General features: G+C 38.7%; 1 protein-coding gene and 1 long non-coding RNA gene across 4 annotated transcripts in view; both read right to left on the bottom strand.

Annotated features, from left to right (window-relative positions):
- Window positions 1-1,514: 1,514 nt before the first annotated feature.
- On the bottom strand, window positions 1,515-11,672 carry LOC129350984 (uncharacterized). Of its 2 annotated transcripts, none has more exons than XR_008604593.1 (3): window positions 11,249-11,672; window positions 10,472-10,630; window positions 1,515-4,374 (listed from the first exon to the last, which is right to left on the bottom strand). It is a non-coding gene; the product is annotated as an uncharacterized LOC129350984 (long non-coding RNA). The 2 variants fall into 2 exon arrangements; XR_008604594.1 differs by lacking the exon at window positions 1,515-4,374 and adding an exon at window positions 6,614-9,543.
- A 1,858-nt stretch (window positions 11,673-13,530) lies between these two features.
- Window positions 13,531-21,188, bottom strand: part of LOC111570343 (homer scaffold protein 1) — a 39,904-nt gene continuing 32,246 nt past the window's right edge. For both annotated transcript variants that reach the window (XM_035949448.2, XM_035949449.2), the window contains 4 exons: window positions 17,661-17,820; window positions 17,464-17,574; window positions 17,239-17,319; window positions 13,531-15,019 (listed from right to left, as the gene is read on the bottom strand). In XM_035949448.2, the coding sequence (XP_035805341.1) occupies window positions 14,831-15,019; window positions 17,239-17,319; window positions 17,464-17,574; window positions 17,661-17,820 (541 nt within the window). In that variant the 3' untranslated portion in view covers window positions 13,531-14,830. The remainder of the gene's footprint in view (window positions 15,020-17,238; window positions 17,320-17,463; window positions 17,575-17,660; window positions 17,821-21,188) is intronic.

Genomic DNA, 21,188 nt, shown 5'->3' with positions numbered 1-21,188 from the left:
GTTAGTTGTTCCAGCTAATCAAAACTTTTAATTGAAAATTGGGCATAATTTTTCAAATTGTAAACAAATATGCACAAACAAATGTACACTACCGTTCCAAAGTCAGTTAGAAATGTCCTTATTTTTGAAAGAAAATCAATGTTTTACAATGAGGATAACATTAAATTAATCAGAAATCCAGTCTAGACATTAACGTGTTAATGACTATTCTAGCTGGAAATTTTTAATGGAATATCTCCATAGAGGTACAGAGGAACATTTCCAGCAACCATCACTCCTGTGTTCTAATGCTACATTGTGTTAGCTAATGGTGTTGAAAGACTAATTGATGATTAGAAAACCCTTGTGCAATTATGTTAGGACATGAATAAAAGTGTGAGTTTTCTTTGAAAACATGAAATTGTCTGGGTGACCCCAAACTTTTGAACGGTAGTGTATGTAGACATGCTTACAAATCAGATTAATATAGACCCTTCTGAAAATCAAAGAATCATCACGTTTTTAAGTGTTCTTCATGATCAAAGTGATTGATTTAATTGATAGTTATCAGTAAACAGCAAATAGAAACTTCTAATAATGAATTTGGTGAACTTAACGTTCCAAAATGTAAACAAATAAATAATAAATTGTCTTCAGAGATCCTCCAGAAAATGATGCTTCAGAATTCATATTTTTAAGTTTTCTTTGGTGTCTAATTAATTCTCTGCTTCCAAAGAGTCACTTCAAACTGGAACTGCCAAAAGCAAATTCAGCATCATTCAAATGTCCAAAATGTAGCTTCTGAATATGTTTGTAACACCGAGCCTTGCCAGCTGTTTCCCTCTGATCAGCATCATATTTACTGCATGTCAGAGTTACAAATGGGCTGCTGAGAGTTCAAATCACCATGAATGATTTGGTCCTCTTCATCCTCACTACTGTGTGAGGGGCAGCAGATCAGCTGATTTGGCCCGTTTTTCATTGATTTAACCTCTTGGATCATTGTGACGCATAGATTTTCTTCCAACCTGAACAGTTTGACCTACGACCTTATGCATGTGACCGGTTTGAGGACAAACCCATCACAACGTAAGTGCAATAATGAAAGAGTCATTTTATGAATTATACTGCAATGAAAATGTAAATCCTGAAAAATATTATCCGCATGCCTAAATGTATTGAAGTATTTATTGAAGCTTCATATTTTAAAGAATTTTTAAAATGTAAATGTACTTTATAAGGTTTTCTTTTGTTTCCTATCATGACATTCCTCTCTGCTTTCTATATCCCAGTTATATATATATATATATATATATATATATATTTTTTTTTTGTCCTTTCAAAATAAAATGAAGCACCAAAATCTTGCCTTTGAAAGCTCTGTGGTGTGTGAAGATACTGCTCTCTAGTTTTAGCATTTCTGAGCCATATTTAAACATTAAAAACACGCTATAATGCAACTACAGATGACAAAACATCAGTTTAAAATAGACCCACTGTTGCAAAAATACATCAGCTTGTGTGTGTGTGTGTGTGTGTGTGTGTGTGTGTGTGTGTGTGTGTGTGTGTGTGTGTGTGTGTGTGTGTGTGTGTGTGTGTGTGTGTGTGTGTGTGTACACTGCTCAAAAAAATTAAAGGAACACTTTGAAAATACATCCTATATTAATGGGGAAAAAATAGCAAGCTGGATATCTACATTGATATGGACTGGATAATGTGTTAAGAATGAAAACATGCCACATCGCTTGATGGAAATGAAACTTATCAACCTGCACAGGGCTGAATTCAAGACACCCCAAAACTCAAAGTGAAAAAATAATGTGGCAGGCTGCTCGATCTTTCTGAAATTCCTTGGCAGCACCTCAGAATGGTACTCAGTAGTTTTTATGGCCTCCACATGCTTGTATGCAGCCTGACGATGTCGGGGCATGCTCTTAATGAGACGACGGATGGTGTCCAGAGGTATCTCCTCCCAGATCTGGACCAGGGCATCACTGAGCTCCTGGACAGTCTGAGGAGCAACCTGGTGGTGTTGGATGGACCAAAACATAATGTTCCAAGGGTGTTCTATTGGATTTAGGTCAGGTGAGTATTGGGGCCAGTCAATGGTATCAATTTCTTCATCCTCCAGGAACTGCCTGCATTCTCTTGCCACATGAGGACAGGCATTGTTGTGCACCAGAAGGAACCCAGGACCACTGCACCAGCGTAGGGTCTGACAGTGGGTCCAAGGATTTCATCTCGATACCTAATGGCAGCAGTGTTCCCTGTAATTTTTCCTGAGTCTGAGCAAACACACAAACTCCCTGAGCGTCCCTTGGACCACTGTGAGCAACATCAGACGTGTGCACTGTGGTCACACCAGCATCACATCCATTCAAGTTACATGGTTCATTAAAAGAATCAAATTACAGCATTTACATTTCTGTTAAAACACTTTGTCAACAGGAGCCAGTTGAAGGCTGCAGTGATTTTAGTGACACTACAATGTATAAGAGTGAAGTTATTGAATAATTGTCTCTCTTTACTGTTGCAGCGGTTTTGCAAATTGCAGACGGACCCTGTTCACTCCATAGACACCAATGTTATTCCTGTAGCTTGAAAGACAGCTACTTTTGATAAAACTGGGCTTGTAGCACATTGTCTGCCTTGCAACAATGGGAAAGAGGCACCGTTTATGTTTTGACAACCTATATCTAATGAGTTATTGATGCTGGAAGCCCGAATCTGTGAATATCTTTCCAACTTTACTGAACTTGGGGCCACTACCACCTAAGGAGTGATATATTTAATTCTGAAAAAAGCATTTAGCCATACTTAAAGCTTTAAGTGCTTTATTAACACGGAACTAAAAATTTTGTATTGTTTTATTATCACAGGTTCTGTCTGAAAAGAGGTGGCATCATTTTAAACAGTGAAATCAAACTAACAAAATTTAATGACCAACCAGTGAGCAATACTGGATTCTGCAAAAACATAAACAACTTTTTTTTAAATCTAAATCTTATTTTAACACAGTTAATGGATTAACTTATTTTTGTGTGTATGCATGTATTTATTGATTTATTTAGTACTGTTAACATATCAGAGTTCTGAGTGAGTTTTTCTTAAGATAGGCAAAGGCCATTTATTGATTACATATAGGCTATTAAATGTTTATTAAAAACTAAAAAGCATTTTTAAAAAAACAACTTAGGCATTTATTGAATCACTAAAATACTGTAGAGTACAGACCACATCAGCATGATTATAAGCATCCTCTGGTAAATTAACAACCAGATACTGATGTCTCTCACCATATGGACTTCAGGAGATGACTGGGGGATGATAAACTGTGATCTACTGGTTGGGTTCTCTCTGTTCTCATGTTTCTTACATGTTTGTCCCCTGACAGCCGGGTCCTAATGTTTTTTGAGCAACACACCATACTATGACGTTTTTACAATGATGGTTCTACTATGGAACCAGTTTGACATGTTCAGGCGTTCTTTGTGTGAAAACTCAGAGATTTCAGGTATCAGAAGGTGGTTTTCAACTTTCTTTGTTAACTTTCTGCTTCAACTTTAAATTAAATTTCCTTCACTAACCCAGCCCTCTGGACTTCCAGTAAGCTGTGTTCCTATTGGCTGTCCAGGTGGCTGCTTGGTGTTACCAGGAACACCTGAGCAGCTCAGTGTCTTCCTGCTTTATGTGGCTGCAAACATTTCCTCTGTTTCTCTTCACCAGTGAACCGGGTTTGGTTCCATTCCTTTAGTTTGTTCTTTAGGCGTTGGCTTGCAGCTTCCAGCAGTAAAATCGTCTTTAATGTGTTTCTTGGTGTGTTTTAGGGCTTTGTCCTGGATAGTTGTCTTGGTAAATGTGGTTCTTTAGCCACAGTTAGCACATGGTGCTAATGTCTGCAGTGATTAGTGGATTTGGTGCAGCTGAGTTGTGTCTTTATCTTGGCTGTAGTGAGTCTTTAGAGGTTTCTGGTCAGACACATTCTGTATTCTTGTTTGAGAACCAACGTTGGTTGTCCAGAAGGTAAGAGTTCCTGTCCTGATTCTCTGTTCTCAGAGGTTCTCTGGTAGGCTGCAGGAGACTTTAGCGTTTGGGTTGTGCTAGTTTGGTTTTTGTATGGTTTCATTTGGACGACTATCTTGAGGCCCCTCCATGTGGTTTAGTGAGGTTTTCTGCAACAGTTCTACAAAGCAACCTGCAGCAGAAGAGACTTTGAGAGTTTTTAGGAAGTTCTGGAGACCAGACTTTAGAGCAGCAGAAACATTTGTCAGCAGTTTGAGCAGGAGAAGGTGAGCTTCAGAGTAGAAATGAGGAGAAGAAAACCTTCTTGATCCGTGTGGTGAGGTCCTGTACCAAGAGTTTGAGCAGGTTGTGAAGAGTCTGTAGTTCTTTGGTCTGAAAGCACAAGAAGAGTCGACTCATTAAAGGAAAAAACAGGAGATATTGTTGGTTCTTCTGTCGCTCTGCAGTTTCCTTAGACTGAATATCAAGTTTATATATTAAATGATTTCCCATGTGAGTCCAAGAAGACTTCAATAAACTCCCTCCATCACCTGTACACAACATATTCTATTACCATGTTAAATCTTTTTTTTTGTTTTTTTTGAGTTTTAATCATAGTTTTAACATAGTTTTTTCTCTTTGCTTGTTTAGTTTGTAATCTGTGTGAAAGGTGCTAAACAAATAAAGTTGAATTGATAAACTGAATAATTGACTAAATCATGATTGTGACAACAGAAATATTTTCATTGTGATTTAAGGGTTTGTTTCATTTTTAAGGTTGGGTTAAAATCTTGACAGAAAAAAAAGATTAAAGAAATAAACTACAGTAAAAAAGCAATTAAATCAAAGGAAAAAACACTTAATATAATAAAACTTTTAAAAAGAAAATTAAACATTAAATACAATTAAATTATATTAGACAAAATATTTAATTAGATAATTAAACAGAAGATACAAAGCATGCAATTATGAAATTAAGCAAACATTTAAAAAAAATATTAAACATTAAAGATGAAATATTTTAGATAAACATTTAAAAAATACAATTGAACAAGAATATTACACATTTAGAAAAATATAAAACATTTAATTAGATTATTAAACCTTTAAAAGTCAAAACATTTGATTAAAAAATTAAATGTTTAATTAGAAAATTAAATCTTAAAGACAATAAAACTTTAAATAAGAATTAAACTGAAAATACAATGAAGCATTAAAAAAGAAAATTAAACATTAAAAGGTGGTAAAACATTTAAAAAAAAAAAACCTTAAAGATTTAATCAAAAAGTTAAACATTGGGAAAGAAAAGGAAATTTTTCAAACAAGCTGATAAAACGTTTGAAAAACAAACATTAAAAAGACAAAACATTTCGAAATCAGATCAGACATAAGAACAGAATAAAAGGTGAGAAAAGAGCAAAACTAAACATTTAAGAAGAATCAAACTAAAGATAAAACCTTTGAAAGGGCACCAGTTAAACTTTAGAAGATCAAATTAAACAGAGGAGACAATAAAACGATCAAAAAGAGCAAAAACAGATAAAGGTCTGAAAGCGTTTTCTAGTCTGAAATGAAAACATCAAGTTGTTTCTTCAAACATTTCCTCTTTCTATGTTCTTGGTTTGATTGTGGACAGATTTACTAAGAACTCATTTCAGAAAACTGCTTTCCAGATAAAGTCTACTAGTAGTTGAAGGCATTTATCAAACTAATGTTACCTTCTGATCTCCACAAACTTTACTGTTCAGTGAATAGAATCAAAGTTTGTTGAGGATTTCTAAAAAACCCACAGGTGAAGGTCTGAGAAGAACTCAGATGGATGGTCTAAATGTGAAATTAAGACTAATGGTCACAAGTTTTAAGGCTTCTGTTAACCAGAAAGTTCAAACTAACAGAGAAGTACTGAGAAACTTTTAAGATTTCAGTCCTCAGACTGTCTGAAGGTTCAAATGAACAGAGACGTACTGAGAAATTTAGAAGATATCAGTCCTTGGACTGTCTGAAAGTTCAATCTAACAGAGACCTACTGTGGGACAGAAAATTTCAGCCCTCAGACTGTGTGAAAGCTCAGGTCCTCAGGACTCGGGAGGTCTGGAGGCTTGGAAAGTCTTGGAACTGAGGGTTCAACCCTCCAGCACAAAGGCTGAAGTCCAACCTCCTGAAAAAAATGGTCGAGTCAAGACTCGAGTTTAAAAAAAAAACTCGAAAATGACAAAAAATAGAAGATAAATGCGCAAAAAAAAGAAGAATTAGTATCTGAGCGAATAGCTCAGGGGGATAAGAAGAGAGACTACAGACTGGAAGGTCGCAGGTTCAAGACCCACCACCGGCATTTTTCTTTGTTTGTCTTTGTCAGGATTTTGATAAAAGTTAAGAAGGGTCTGGTCTTGAACCAGCGACCTGCAGCTCCACAGGCAAATCCTTAACTCACTGAGCTACAGATCAGATGAAAAGAAATAAATTCGTCGTCCCTTTGGCATCGTAGTGTCTGAAGTGACCACATGGGTGGAGCCAAGGCGGAGTCTGGGTGGAGTCTGGGTGGAGAGTAGGCGGGGAGGTGGGTGGCGGCCTCCCCCCTCTACTCCCCCACCTCCCCCCACCACCCACCACACCTTCCCCCGCCCCACGAGTTCTTCGAGTCTCCACAGGTTTTCCTGAGTTTCTTGAGTTTCCACGAGGTCGGAGGCAGAACAAGCTGTCATGAAGAGGTGTTGAAGTCAGCCAGGATGGACTGACTTTTTACAGAGACTAGAAGGACGACGACTAGAAGAGCAGCTCTTTAACCACCATCCATAAAATCCATGGAGTCAGCTCCAGAGAAATGAAGGGAGAGAAACTTTTATCAACCTCCATCCAGATGTTCAACTTCATATCTTTAGACATTTTTAGCACCCCAAACCTTTAGTATCACACTTTATCATTTATTAGGACTTTAATGGAATCCACCAGCAGATTTTGTTTTTGTTGACAAACTTTATTCTTGTCGTCGTGGGACTGCAGTATTTAAAACTGTTCCTTCTATTTGACCTCATGTTTATTAGTTTTAGTGGAGAAACTTATTTTAATTGTCTATTAGTCTCTTAAAAACAAAATAATAAATTGGATTAGTAAAGAGGTTTAAATTTCTTACTTTGTCATATTTTAAATATGACAAAAAAAATGTAAAAATAAAGTCGAGACAATTTGACCTGTAATTGGAGTTATATAAATAAAATTGAATTTATATTGTATGTATCTTGTAATGTTGGAGTAATTCAGCCATATATGTTGGAAAACACATTTTCTTTGACCATTAATCTGTTGATTGTTTTCTCCAGTAATTCATTTCTTGTTTTGGTTTAAAAAATGTCAAGCCCAAATATATTCAGTTTACGTTCTTAAAAACCAAAAAGATTTACATTCATGATGCAGGAATCAGACAGTTTTTCACTTTTTATCTTAGTTTAATCAGAAAGATAGTTGATAATGTGTGAATTGTTGCAGCTTGTGAGCCGTAAAAGGTTTTAATCTTTGGAGCCGAGTGTCAAAAAACATTTAGAAACCAATAACAACAAAACACTCAACAAAGATTTGAACATCATTAAAGGGAAATCCAACTTTTGCATGACAATGTCTAATTAAAGGACATTTATTTCCAACGTAAATGTGTGATATTCATCCTCTGGAGCTTTCTCTTCACATCATCTTCCACCTGGACTGGTTTGGTCGGGAGCATGTGTAACAAACATTTGAAAAACTGCACTTTAACATCAATGAATGACACTGAAGTTTAATCGCTACATAAATGAGACTGAGTCTGGATGTGCTGCTCTGTCATTAACTCCTAAGTTTAGGGAAAGTTCAAACAAAAGAGAACAGTTCAGATCAGACTTGAGAATGAGCTTATTCTGAACAAACATCTCAGACTTTCTGAGCTTCAGCACCTACAGCAAGATATTTTAACAACAAGTAACTCAAGAGATCCAGAAGTTGGAGAGAGTTAGCTTTAGCTGAGCCAAAGAACATGTGGCATGCTAACCTAGCAAACATTTCAGACTTTTCTCTGTGAATTCTGAGTAATAATTTACTATTTAATGACAGAGCTACACATCTTAACTCAGTCTCATTAAAACAGACTCTAATTCAGTGTCATCCATCCATATTAAAGTGCAGTTACCCAAAATGTTTGTTGCATGAGCTCCAACAAAACCTGTCCAGGTAGAAGGCCACTTTGACAAACAGGAAGTGGATGATTCCAAGCAGATTTATAGAAGGGGGAACCGGACTGTACTAAGTGTGGTCCAGTATAGAGGGGTGTTTTGTGGGTTTTTAAGGCTGATAATGATTATTAGTGAGACATTTGGAGTAGATATTCATTTGCAGTAAATGAAAGTATTTAAAATCTTGGAGTTAAACTTAGAAGAACACAAACTCTAACAGGAAACTTTGTTGATACGTTTTTGTTTTGTTTACAGATGTTAAGTTAAAGGAGTTTTATTCGTGACACATAACCAATCAAATCACTCCAGAAGACAGAGCGACCACAGGTAGATTAAGGTTCAGAGCCAAAGTAGCGCCATTTTTAAATTGATTTATTACCGTAAATCAGTAAAAATAAAACACTGATAATCCGTAAATCAGTCAGCCCACAATTACTACAATTCTACAATGTATGTCTCTTTCCTTTGACCTATTTGTACAATATACAATGTATATGATGGTGTTTTTTCATACCAAAGGCTATACTATGATGTTTTGTAAGGGTGCTTTCACACCTGTTAGTCCACTAAAGTGGTTCGTTTGGACCCAAAAGTTGTTACAATGTTGCTATTTTCAACTGGTTCGGTTCGCACTCACACCAGTGTTTTCGCAGGTGAACCTACTCCAATTAATGTTATATCTCCCCCCAGTCGTTTGGCGGCGCTGTTTACAAAACAAGGCGTTTATGATGACGTAGGTGTACGCTGATTGGCGTAAAATTCCCTGTGCAGGTTGCTACGGAAGCTCCCGTAGACCAAAAAGTCTGCTGCGCCATCAAGTGGTCCGAATGGAGACAGGTTTGTGTTCTCACCAGGAGCGAACCGAACTGGAGTTCACATAGAAGCGGACCGAGACCACCTCCCGAAGGTGGTCTCGGTGCGGTTCGTTAGTCCGAACCAAAAAAATCTGGTATGCTTTCACATCAGCCCAAACGAACCGTACTTGCAGGTGTTCCGGACTCCAGTCCGCTTTAAGCGGACTAAAAGACGTAGGTGTGAAAGCACCCTAAGAGACATACGATGCTACTCTGTTTGTTCTGGCACTGGGCCACTGCACTCCTCCTCTGTTGTTTTCTGGATTGTACTCAGCTGCATGTCTTCGTCCATCCGGCCTCCGTTGACTCGTCCCGCCTGCCGTCTCTGCAGCTGAAGCTGGATTGGAACAGACCAAAGTACAGTCCAATCATGATGCCAGCTGCCTCTCAAAAGGCTCCTTCATCTGGCAGGTGGCGGCACTTCTTCTGAGGGGAAGCTGAGCTGGCCCAGCAGAACTTTGGAGATGTGTTCCAGTGGTTGGTGGATGTGTGGGGAGATAGAGAGGGACCTTTGAAATGTTCAGAAAGGAAAACAGGAAACCCCTTGGTAGTTTTAGTTTAGGATGCTACTGTGGTGTGTTTTTGGGCTTGAAGAGGTGAACAGGAAGAGTTTCTTTTCATATTGATTATCTTTTACTTTGTGCCTGGTTGGAATGCCCATCAATGTCAACATGAAGTTCACTTTTAGTTCCGTTTATTTTTATTTTACTAACACCCATTTGTTTTTAACCCCCTCACATGTTGTGTTGTTGTAAACTTACTCTTTCAAATAAATTCTTGTCTAACCCTCTGGAAACCAGCGTTTGTACTGTTGTTGTGTTGTTCCTCACCTACTGACAGCTGTGGACTAAAGGCTATACTGTGACGTTTTTAGAGCGACATGCTATACTATGATGTTTGTTGGGCGACACACTATACGATAGGCTTTTTTAATTGACATATTACTGTGACGTTTTTTTGTTTTAGTTTTTTTTGTTGTTTTTTAGCAACATATAAGAATTTGAACAGTTTTAAAACTTACTATACTTTTATTTGTGCAATGAAATATTATTCTATGGTATTTTTTAGATGACATATTATACTCTGATGTTTTCTTGAATTACATGCTATTTTGACAATATACTGCACTATGACATTTTTTGAACCACATATCATACATGACAATTTTAGGCAACATCCTATCATTTTGCGCTTTTTGAACCACATAATAATCTATGGGGTTTTTTTGCTGACATGCTGTACTATGAACTACAGGCCATACTATGTTAGTCTTGAGTAAAGTATACTATACTTTGACATTTTCTGAACTACATCCTATACTATGGCGTTATACACAGAGTGCTTTGGTTACATGTTGATTTATAATCTATATTTTTTTCTGTTTTCTTTTTTGATGGGATTACCACAGACCTGACTGTGAACACTGTTGACACCCACCTCAGGGAGACACTGCCTAAGATCTCAAGGCTGCTTGGTCGTGGTCTTTCTGGCACATACTCTTCCAAGATGAGCCGGGAAGTTTAACACTGATGGAATGACACCAGGTCTAAGCCGACAAACTTCCACTTCCTCCTCAACCCATAGTCTCTGGGAAACCTACATGGAGTAAGAAAAGCAGACAGAGAAGTAAGTAAGTCTGTACACAACATATTAAAAAAGAAATCATGCTAATAAATTAAGTACAAATAACCGAATTCGCCAATATACTGGAGACCAGAGCTATTTAATTTGATAAGTATAACCTTGTTTAGTAACATTTCAATTATTTGAGAGCAGTCCTAAAGAACTGCCTGTAATCCCAATCATAAAATGGGTTTGGAGGAAGAACATAGATGGTAATCTGGATATATATGAGTTAGGCTTTATAACTACTATTGGTAGTATTGGTGGTAGTAATAGTGATGCGACTACTGCTAGTAGTAGTAACTACCGCTGCTGATACTGGCACTGCTACTACAAATTGTAATATTATTACAAATGCTGATACTACTTCTATGACTAACAGCTATTTTATACTACTGCTGCTGCTTGTACTTTTAGTATTACTACTACTGCTTGTAAAACTATACTACAGCTACTATTAATGTCTGGTATTTGCTTGTCAAGCTGCTAGCTCGCCTTAGCGTGTTGCTAGTGGCTAACTAGTTAGCTCTCATAGACTGGAAGCTCTCAACAAGATTTCATAATGAAAAAAGAGCCAAAAACTGTTCTTACCTATGAAAAGTCATTCCAAGTTTCCTTGTCTCAGTCGTACGACGTAGTGTATAACTGTATGCAGCACAGTGAGCCGGCATACTTGTTTCCCTTTTCACGCCGTCTACATCAACGGAATGCACTGAAACTTTTCCCCCACTAGCTTAGCCTCGCAGTAGCACGCAGCTCAAAGGGGCGTGTCCTATCTACTCATTCATATCTATGAGAACAACGATGGCTGCACATAAGGACGCCAGACGTTGATTAGCTGCGTAAATACCATTATATACAGTCTATGGTAAATACGTATGTGAATCGCATCATTGGCTGCAGCAGCCAGTCACCGGTCACTCACTGACTCACATTGAAAAATAGCACAGAATGAATTGTTACGTGTTTATTTTATTTTCAATTTAGGTTGGATTTTTTTGTGTGTGTGCGCAGCGCAGATTTTCTGTGCGGAGACCCTGTCAGCAGTGCGCAATTGCGCACGCGCGCAGCTTAGAGGGAACAATGAATGGCAGTCAGAGTGCCATTGTCTAGCCTTTAGAGGTCTGTGTGTTCCTCCATGGACATGCCCCCCCTGACCATCAGTAACCCACCACCAAACCGGTCATGCTGAACAATGTTACAGGCAGCATAAGGTTCTCCACGGCTTCTCCAGACCCTTTCATGTCTGTCACATGTTGAACCTGCTCTCATCTGTGAAAAGCACAGAGCACCAGTGATGGACCTGCCAGTTCCTGCGTTCTATGGCAAATGTCAACCGAGCTCCACGGTGCTGGTCAGTGAGCACAGGGCCCACTAGAGGATGTCGGGCCCTCAGACCTTCCTCATGAAGTCTGTTTCTGATTGTTTGGTCAGAGACATTCACAGCAGTGGTCTGCTGGAGGTCATTTTGTAGGGCTCTGGCAGTGCTCATCCTTTTCCCCCTTGCACAAAAGAGCAGATACTTGTCCTGCTGATGGGTTGAGGATCTTCTACAGCCTTGTCCAGCTCTCTTAGAGTAACTGCCTGTCTCCTGGAACCTTCTCCATGTTCTTGAGACTGTGCTCGGAGACACAGCAAACCTTCTGGCAGTGGCACGTATTGATGTGCCATCGTGGATGAATTGGACTGCCTGTGCAACCTCTGTAGAGTCCAGGCATCGCCTCATGCTACCACTAGTGACAGTGACCCTAGCCAAATGCAAAACTATTGAAAAACAGAAAACAGGAAGAGGGAAAAAAAAATGTCAGTGGCTTTCACGTGTTGAACCATTCCTGTTTTGAGGGGTGCCTCATTGTCATCCCTCTAGTGCACCTGTTTCTAATTTCATTAACACCAAAGCAGGTGAAACTGATTAAAAAACATCTCTTTTACTTACTTGACCAGATCAGTATCCCAGAAGTTTAACTGTCTTGATGCAATAGTTAAAGTGTTCCTTTAATTTTTTTGAGCAGTATATATATATATATATATATATATATATATATATATATATATATATATATATATATATATATATTTATTTTTTTAAAAATTTTTGTCTTACAGGGTTAACCGCTTCATAAATGCACAAAGTTGATATTAATTCCACTGAAAGAACTGTTGGGTTAAGTTGCATTGTGGGTAATATAGGCATAATATTTTGACTAACAAGTAGACTGAGGCATAAAAAAGCATCTCTTCCTGCATCCATTTCCATTTTCCTATCATGAGTGATGAAGGAATCCAATAGGAAGGTTCTGATTTTAATTCATACACGCTCAACTCTGTTTTTGTTCAACACAATTTAGAGCTGAAGTCATTTTATTCCTCATAAAACACTGCAAATCTGATGTTTATAAAAAGTTTGAAACCTGTGTTGTTTATTATCTTCTTTCTGCCTTTCCTGGCACATGTGAGCCACTTCAGAAAGTGATGCCACAGAACTCCCATAAGAGTCCTGGCATTTAGTTTTTTTCAGTTTTAAAATAATTCATTCACAGTTTTTAGGGCATCAAAGTGTATAAAGCAAAGAAGAACTGTTAATAGGAAATTCGGCAGAGCGGACCATTTAAAAAGCAAACAGACAGACACACCATGAAAACAATGCATCTCACTGTACTCATTTTTGAGCTTAAATCCATTGAATGAGGAATTTTTTTGCCACATTTTTTTGATTTTCAGACACTTCTATAATATAGGAAGTGTCAAGTTGACCTGAGCTGGACCAGGCCTGTCCAGACAGATGGGTTTCCATGGTAACCCACTAAAAAACAAGCCTGATTTAACTGGTAAACATCCCTCAGATTCTGGAAAAAAAAACGAACACAACTCAGTTGTCATTTGGTTTTCTTTTACTATAAACTCAAAATTACAATTTGTGTTTTTAAGCATGTGGTATAATTGACATTTAAAATATTCTTTTCCCTTTCCAGCTGTGACGTTCATTATTCTAACGTGATAAAGTCACCGGCAAGTCTCCCAAAAGTACCAACAACAAGCCCTTAGTTAGTGTTCTTCTGGTGTACGTACTGTATCGTAGTCCTCTAATTTTTGGCAATAGGAAATCCCACAAAAAAAAGAAAAAGTACCGCTAGTCAGCTACCATTGATGCATCTCTGTACCAAAGGCAACATCAGCACAAGTTCAGATCTATACAGGAAAACATTATTTGGCAAAAGAAAACAAAAAGATTCTCTGCAAGTCCAACCTGCGATTGCTCTGCTATACTTATCTCTGATAAATAGTTCAAAAATATTGCCAGCTTTTTTCTCCAAAAGACAAAACTACCTCGACACCCACGTACCAGACGATAAAAAAGATCAAGTGAAATGTAAATAAAGACATTTTGCTTTTTGTACAACTTTCATCAGAATGAACCGTCGGTAATTTCAGTAATAAATTAATAACAAAACAAAAAAAAAAAGGATTCAATCATTGCACTTCAAGTCTCAACAGAAACAAGAGAGGAAAGAAAATCCACCCACACACACAAACTCCATTTTTACAAGTGCACTATGTTATTTTCTTTAAAAAAGTTTATAGAAAGAAACACTATTGAAGAAAATCCTGTCTCGATTGCGGTCTATCCGAGAGAGGAGTAAAGTTACCTGAAAGTGAGAGTGGAAAGTGTTTATTAACCCTCTGACGCTCCCTTTTTGTATTGCTCATATATTGTATAAGAATATAAGACATACTGACGTCCTCTCCGGCCTCGTTTGGCAATCCGTCTGGATCATAGTCACATTATTATCTCTATCATCAGCTCACAAAACCAAAAATAGGAATCAGTCTCAGAGCGGAGGAGTTCATTTGGCTGACGACAACTTTTATAAACAATAGTGCTTGAAGAAGTGAACAAAAAAAGCAACCAAAAAACAGAAAAATGGGAGAAAGCCGAGCAGCCGCCGAAGTCATCTTCGATCAACGCTTCTTACGGAGCGAAAAGTTTCCAGAGTGGAGCGAAAGGAAGGCTTCACTTGGCTGTAAACGATCTGGACGTAGCAAAGAGTGTACCGCTGATGCATAAAGTCGTGTGTAAACTTGTGTGGAAACGGAGTGAATTCAAGTCGTGTCTGTGACTGTGAGTAGTGAAACATGCAGTAAGATGCGGGCGCTGCGTTCCGGCTGCTGTGTCTAGCTGCCCTCCAGCAGTTTGGCCAACGTGTCCCGCAGCTCGTTCAGCTCGAAGATCTTGCTGTCCAGCAGCTCCAGCAGAGAGCGGAGACTCTTGCGAAAGGCTTCTCTCTCCAGCTGGCTGCTCTCCAGACGCTGCTCCAGGTCGCTCAGCTGGGCCTCCAGCGTCTGGTTCCTCGACTCCGTGTCCTGAAGCAAACACAGAGTTCATCGGTTGATAAAACTCACTGAGAGGGAGAAAATGCTGGATTAAGACTGCGTAATATTTCTATCTGATGAGATGTCACTGTGTCACATTAGGACTTCAAATCTCAGGTTGCACCACGTGTCATTTCAGCATCAACTGATGAAGTGTAAACTAAGTTACAAATCAAGGCCAGAGTCTATGACTTGACCGTGTTCAGATCTTCAAAAAATCTCCAAGAGAAGTCAGCATTCGGAGGGCAGCAGGATTTATTTGTCGACAAAAATCCAGGAGTAATTCTTTGCAGTGATAACAACCCAAGAAGAACTGAAGATACTGAACCATGCACCATCTTTTATGCTGTGAACGTTGGTCATTTTTCCACGCCTATAGGGCGTATGATGGGAGGGACAGTTTTGACACCATTATACAGATCATGACATCAGATTATCATATTTCACCCCTAGATCTCATTTTACAGAAGATATGTGCATTAAATTATCATTAGGTCATCTTTTACAGAGAACATGCCCAGACATGTTCAAACTTTTGCTCCACATCTTACCTTTATTATTTTGTGATAGATTTCACGCATTTTATTATTCTAATATATGTTAAAACTTAGAATACCTTAGGTTTACACCATTATGTTTTTTATACGTATGTTTTACCTCTGGTCTTCAGTCTAATAGCGTTTGTCATAATTATATCATCTTTTACTTTCAGCACATTGTACCCAAAAAATATTACACTACACAACTCTGCCATATATGCATGTGCAGTAAGTCACAAGGTTTGATGTGAATAAAGCCAAATTAACTTGAACACATCAGTCTACAGCATCTCGATACGAGAAAACAAGCATGATTTTTCAGCTCAGTGGTTAGCACTGTCGCCTCATAGATAGAAAATCCCCGGTTTGTGTCCCCCCCTGGGCCTGGGATCTTTCTGCATGGAGTTTACATGTTCTCCCTCTGCATGCATGAATTTTCTCCTGCTTCTCCGGTTTCCTCCCGCAGTCCAAAAACATGCTGAGGTTAATTGGTAACTTTCAGTTGTCTATAGGGTTGAATGTGAGTGTGATTTTTTGTCTCTAAATGTAGCCCTGTGATAGACTTGTGAACAGTCCAGGGTGTTCCCTGCCTTCACCCTAAAGCTCGTTTTATGCTTGACGCATGTGCGAGGTCCGTGCGGCTCGGTGCGGACAAATTACGTCATTTTAGCAGCCACACCCCCTCACACAGCCCTTCTCAAGTGGAAAATTTCTGTGTCGTGCAGATGGAGACATGAAGAAAACTGGCAGAAGAACAGGAGCTCCTAGCAGCAGAAGTTCAGAAATGCAGGCATTTATAGGATTCATCGCACAGAGATCACTGTGACAACCGGGTTATGAACAATTCATGGCGTGAAACTAAAACTAACTGCTGAATTGCAACTATTTGGGAAAATACCATGTTGTAAGTGGTGTAAACAATGGCAAACTTCTTCTGCTCTAGTTTAGTACTAGAGAACTAAACTGGAGTCTATCTCAGCTGACATAAGCATAACCCAGCCTTAAGTCAGCTGGGATAGATTCCAGCCCTTCATGACCCTAATGAGGATTTAGCGATGTATAGATAATGGATGGATGATGTAAGATGATTTACTTGGATTCTTGGACAAACTGAGTTTTTCTTTCACCCTTAATCATGTCTCCAGGGATACGTTGTACGAAACCGTAAAGGAAGTCCTGCAGGGCTGTGGCCAAAAGTGACCCATATTCAATGGAAAAAGGGTATCTCTTGACCAATGTTGTGCATCAAAGGGTTAAAAATGATTTCCATTCAGATGCACTCAACTACAAAATCAACCCCACACCTAAACTTTCTAAACAGAGTTATGTTGAAAATTAGTATAGTTTTTCATATCTTTATGGGAGAAAATAAAAATATCACTGTCAGTTTTTTCCTGTCTTGTGCAGGACTAATTTGGAATGTAAATCAGTCAATTTAAGCTTTAACCCAACTGGATACGAAGCTAATTTTTTAAATATCTGCTGCTGACAGACTGTACTGATGCCAGTATTGGACTTTATTTACAGTTAAATGTTGGGAATGTTGGTTTTGAAGCAGCTTGACGCCAGTTTTTGGACTTTGGAGGTTCAACGTGCAGTTTGAGTTTCCCCCGCTCTTGAATGCAGCATCATACAGTCCATACTTACAGGAGAATTCACTGTGTTGCTCACCTGTAGTTTCTGTGTCAGGGAGTCTTTTTGGGTCCTGAACTCATTGGCACTCTCCACCTCTGCTTTAAGTCTCTCCAGCTCCTGAAGGGAATCACAGACAGAAGAACCATTAAGATCCAAACAGGATCAGTCCAACATGAATTCATTTAAAAGTTTCTTTTTACAATTATGTAAACACACATAAGCTATGTTTTCAGCTCCTCTACAGAAACCCCCTCCTCCTACCTCCTCTTTGGCCTTCAAAGCCATCTCCAGCTCCTCTATTGTTTGGTTGAGCTCCGTCTTTTGAGACTTGATCGCTGTTGTTTGGCCGCTGACACACTCCAGCTCCGTCACCTGAAACACGAAAACAACAAATCTGCATCCAGACCTGGCAGCGCTGGACGGTTCAGAGTGTAGTTAATGCGAGCAGAGACTGATACCCGTTTGTGTAGCCGCTCGGCCTCCTCCTGATAGGCTGCCAGCTGCTGCTTCCACTGTTTGACGTTGGCTGTGGACTCGAGCAGAGCCGCCGTCAGTTTGGCGTTGTTCCCTTTCAGCGCCGCCAGCTCTGCCTCCCAGTGCTTATTGATGCTGGATGAACTGGTGAAGACGAGGAGGTGAAGGAGACAGTTAGCAGAGAGGACGGTCGCTAACTGATCTGTTTCACAATTAACATAAAATAACCATGACAGTTTCTTAAAGCCTGAATCCTTTTAGGTTTATACTTCAACATTTTGAAGTTAGCTCTCTGTGGCTGAAACCTGAAAGCAGATGCATTGAAGTATCTGGCATAGATTCTTTTAATTGGGCATTAGTTTATCCACGATGACATTTATTAGCAGGACGCTAAAGTTAGCTTCTGATTCAGCAGTTAAGTTTCAATGTAAAGAAAGGAAGGAAGTTTCCTTCTATTTAAAGGGTCAGACTAATGTTAAAAATACTGCTGGACATGAAGTCTGCATAATGTTTTTACTCTGCCAAGGAATGGCGGAGATATGTGACGATCGGCATACGTTTGTCTGTCTGTCTGTCTGTCTTTCTGTTAGCAACATTACTCAAAAACAGAGTAACGGATTTGGATGAAATTTTCAGGGAAGATCAGAAATGACAAGTATCAAGTGATTAGATTTTGGCAGTGGCGAGGCTTATAGTCTGGATCCACGGATTTGTTAAAGATTTCTGTATCATTGTGAGATTTTACAGTGATTTACGGCATCACTATAACTATGACATGTGAACGCTATGTCAGCTGCCTGCTGATGATCACATGATTGTGATCCTACTACAAATCCACTGCTGCGGACTTATCAGGACTTATCCTTCGGAAATCATACAAGGAATACTTGATTAAATTGTGGGGGTGTTTCCGAGTCCCATCAATTCCCCCCGCCCGCTACATATTTAGGTCACACGATTCAGTATCTGTACATAACGTACATATGCAAAACACATGCCTGTGCTCAGCGCAAGGTAATTTTTTATTAAAGATTTCATCCGTCGGAAATGATGCAAAGACTGAGCAGCCTTGGCGGAGCACTGCAATCTCTGAGTGCTTTTCTTGTTGGTTTTTGTTTATTTTTTAAAATAAAGCAGTGCAGCAGTGGTTGTAGGTTATATATATATATATATATATATATATATATATATATATATATATATATATATAATGGTATTAGCAATGTATAATATACCATATTTATTTTATTGCTCTTTTATTGTATTAATTACACATAGTTTGGTCTGTTGTCCTATAAATGAGCTTTTCCCACCTTACCTCTCCCCTTTTGTGTCTGTATTCTGAGAGAGAGGTAAGTGAGATTGTGCTGTTGTAATTTGTGTGTTCTAATGTAAAATAATTCTACGCATAAGTTTGCTTTCTCATTCTAAAATGGTTATGCGTTATTTAATTTCTGTAGGAGTACAAGTCTTGTATGATGAAGGATTTTGTGTCTTTTTTATCTACTGTAAAGGGCTGTAATAAACAGCCTCCAAAAAAGATCTATGTGGCCTGAGTTCATAAAACACAGAGAAGAGAAGCCACCGGCTACATGACCACACGTAAATTCAACTTCAACAATGAACGAACCAGGTCAAGTAAAATGCCTTTAGCAGAATCCAGTTTTAGCAGCCTGTCATCATGTGCGCTGGAAAGCGTTCAGTCCAAATATGTGCGAGGATTTCTGAGCACGAGGCTCAGGTGTCACATCTGTCGTCGTCTACCCATAACCCCCTGCAATCTGGGGCTGCTTACTGTAACCAAAACTGATCCACCGCAAACGAACTGCTGTTCAGATCAGCGCTAGAGGAAGTAAAATTAGTAGCAGCACTCTATAAAAACTCTCCTGTCAAAGTATCAGCTACTTACTAAGCAGAAACGACCCTGTCAGTGTTAAAGACTTATTTTATCGTTATTTAGTTAACTTATTATTTAGTTACTATTCCTCTGAACCCAAAAATGTGCTGGCGGGTTTGAAAGATGTGTTGTGTTTTTTAAAAAAGCCAAAATTACACCATTTATCAGAGTCAGAATATGTGAAAACAGTAGAAGAAGAATTGGATTTTAAATTTTCTAAAGATTCTTCAACTAATAAGTTGTGACAATTTCGTAGAAAAATTAACCAAATCTAAGCGTAAGATCATAATATTTCATCAAAAATACTTTATTCTACATTTGTAAAAGTGCCAAAAATAAATTGTTTCCTATCACCAGATTCTGTAAAAACACTAAAAATTCTGGGCTCAACCGTGAGGCCTTTACTGACTCAGCTCTAACCAACAATCGTGACAAAATCCAGGGACCTTTCAGCTGAACTGCAGGCAGTGTTCACACAGAGCAGAGAGGAGACAAGTATGGAAACAAATTAAATACGTAAATAGTAAAATATCTACAGCATGTAAAGCCATTTTTCCCCGCAGTGGTAACACCTGTAGAGAAAATGTTGTACATGTGGCTTCCAGTTTTTTTTTTAATTTTTGTGAAATAAGCAATCACAGAACACTCCTCTACTTTCTTTTTTTTCTTTATTTCTGACTTAATCATTATAACTGTCATATTGCAGAGAAGACAGTGTTGTGATGTTTCCACAGAGGTGCAAAACTTTATGTTGCAGTAAAAAATGAATCTACAGTGAGTAAAAACGTAGCCTGAGTTTAAAAAAAATCTTAATAAATAAATTAAAAGCTGGAAACCGTTTGAGATTCAGAGGGTTACTGTAACTTTAGCTCCTTTCTGTGGCATAGTCTGATGTGCCTCCACATCAACAAGCTGCTAATTAAGCAACACTGTATAATCAGCAACAAACATGTGAAACTAGAAGTCTCATTCTGTCGTAGCTTCTCTCCTCCAACTACATATTCACACCACCAAAGGCTGAATGATTCTTTTATCTCTGAGGTGACAAGATTGTTAAATATGAATGAAGACTCCATTCATGATGTGTTCTCCATGTTGCCATTACGCGGATGTTTTTAACCATTTAGTAGTGGAATTTAAACAGAAGCACGGCGTGATCACACTTTCAACAAGAAAAGCACTCAGAGAGCACAGTACTTCGCCAAGGCAGCTCAGTTTTTGCATAGTTTCCGATGAAATCTTTAATAAAAAATTACCTCGTGCTGAGCACAGGCATGTGTTATGTATGTGTATGCCATGTACGGATACCGAATCGCGTGAGCCAAAAATGTAGCGGGTGGCGGGAATTGATGGGACTTGGAAACACCCGTCCCGATAAGTTCACAGCGGTGGATTTGTAGTAGGATCGCAATCATGTGATCGTCAGCAGGTAGCTGACATAGTGTTTACTTGTTGTCAGTTACAGTGACGCCGTGGCGCTATGTCGCAATGATACACGAAAAATTTTACCAATCGAGACTATAAGCCACATCACTGCCAAAATAGAATCACTTGGTTCTTGTGTCATTTTTGACCTTCCCTGAAAATTTCATCCAAATCCGTGATTTCATTTCTG

The sequence above is a fragment of the Amphiprion ocellaris genome, chromosome 17 (assembly GCF_022539595.1).
Source record: "Amphiprion ocellaris isolate individual 3 ecotype Okinawa chromosome 17, ASM2253959v1, whole genome shotgun sequence".
Classification (NCBI taxonomy): Eukaryota; Metazoa; Chordata; class Actinopteri; family Pomacentridae; genus Amphiprion; species Amphiprion ocellaris.
The sequence above is the reverse complement of the archived record's forward strand: the minus strand, read 5'-3'. Positions and strand labels throughout refer to the sequence as shown.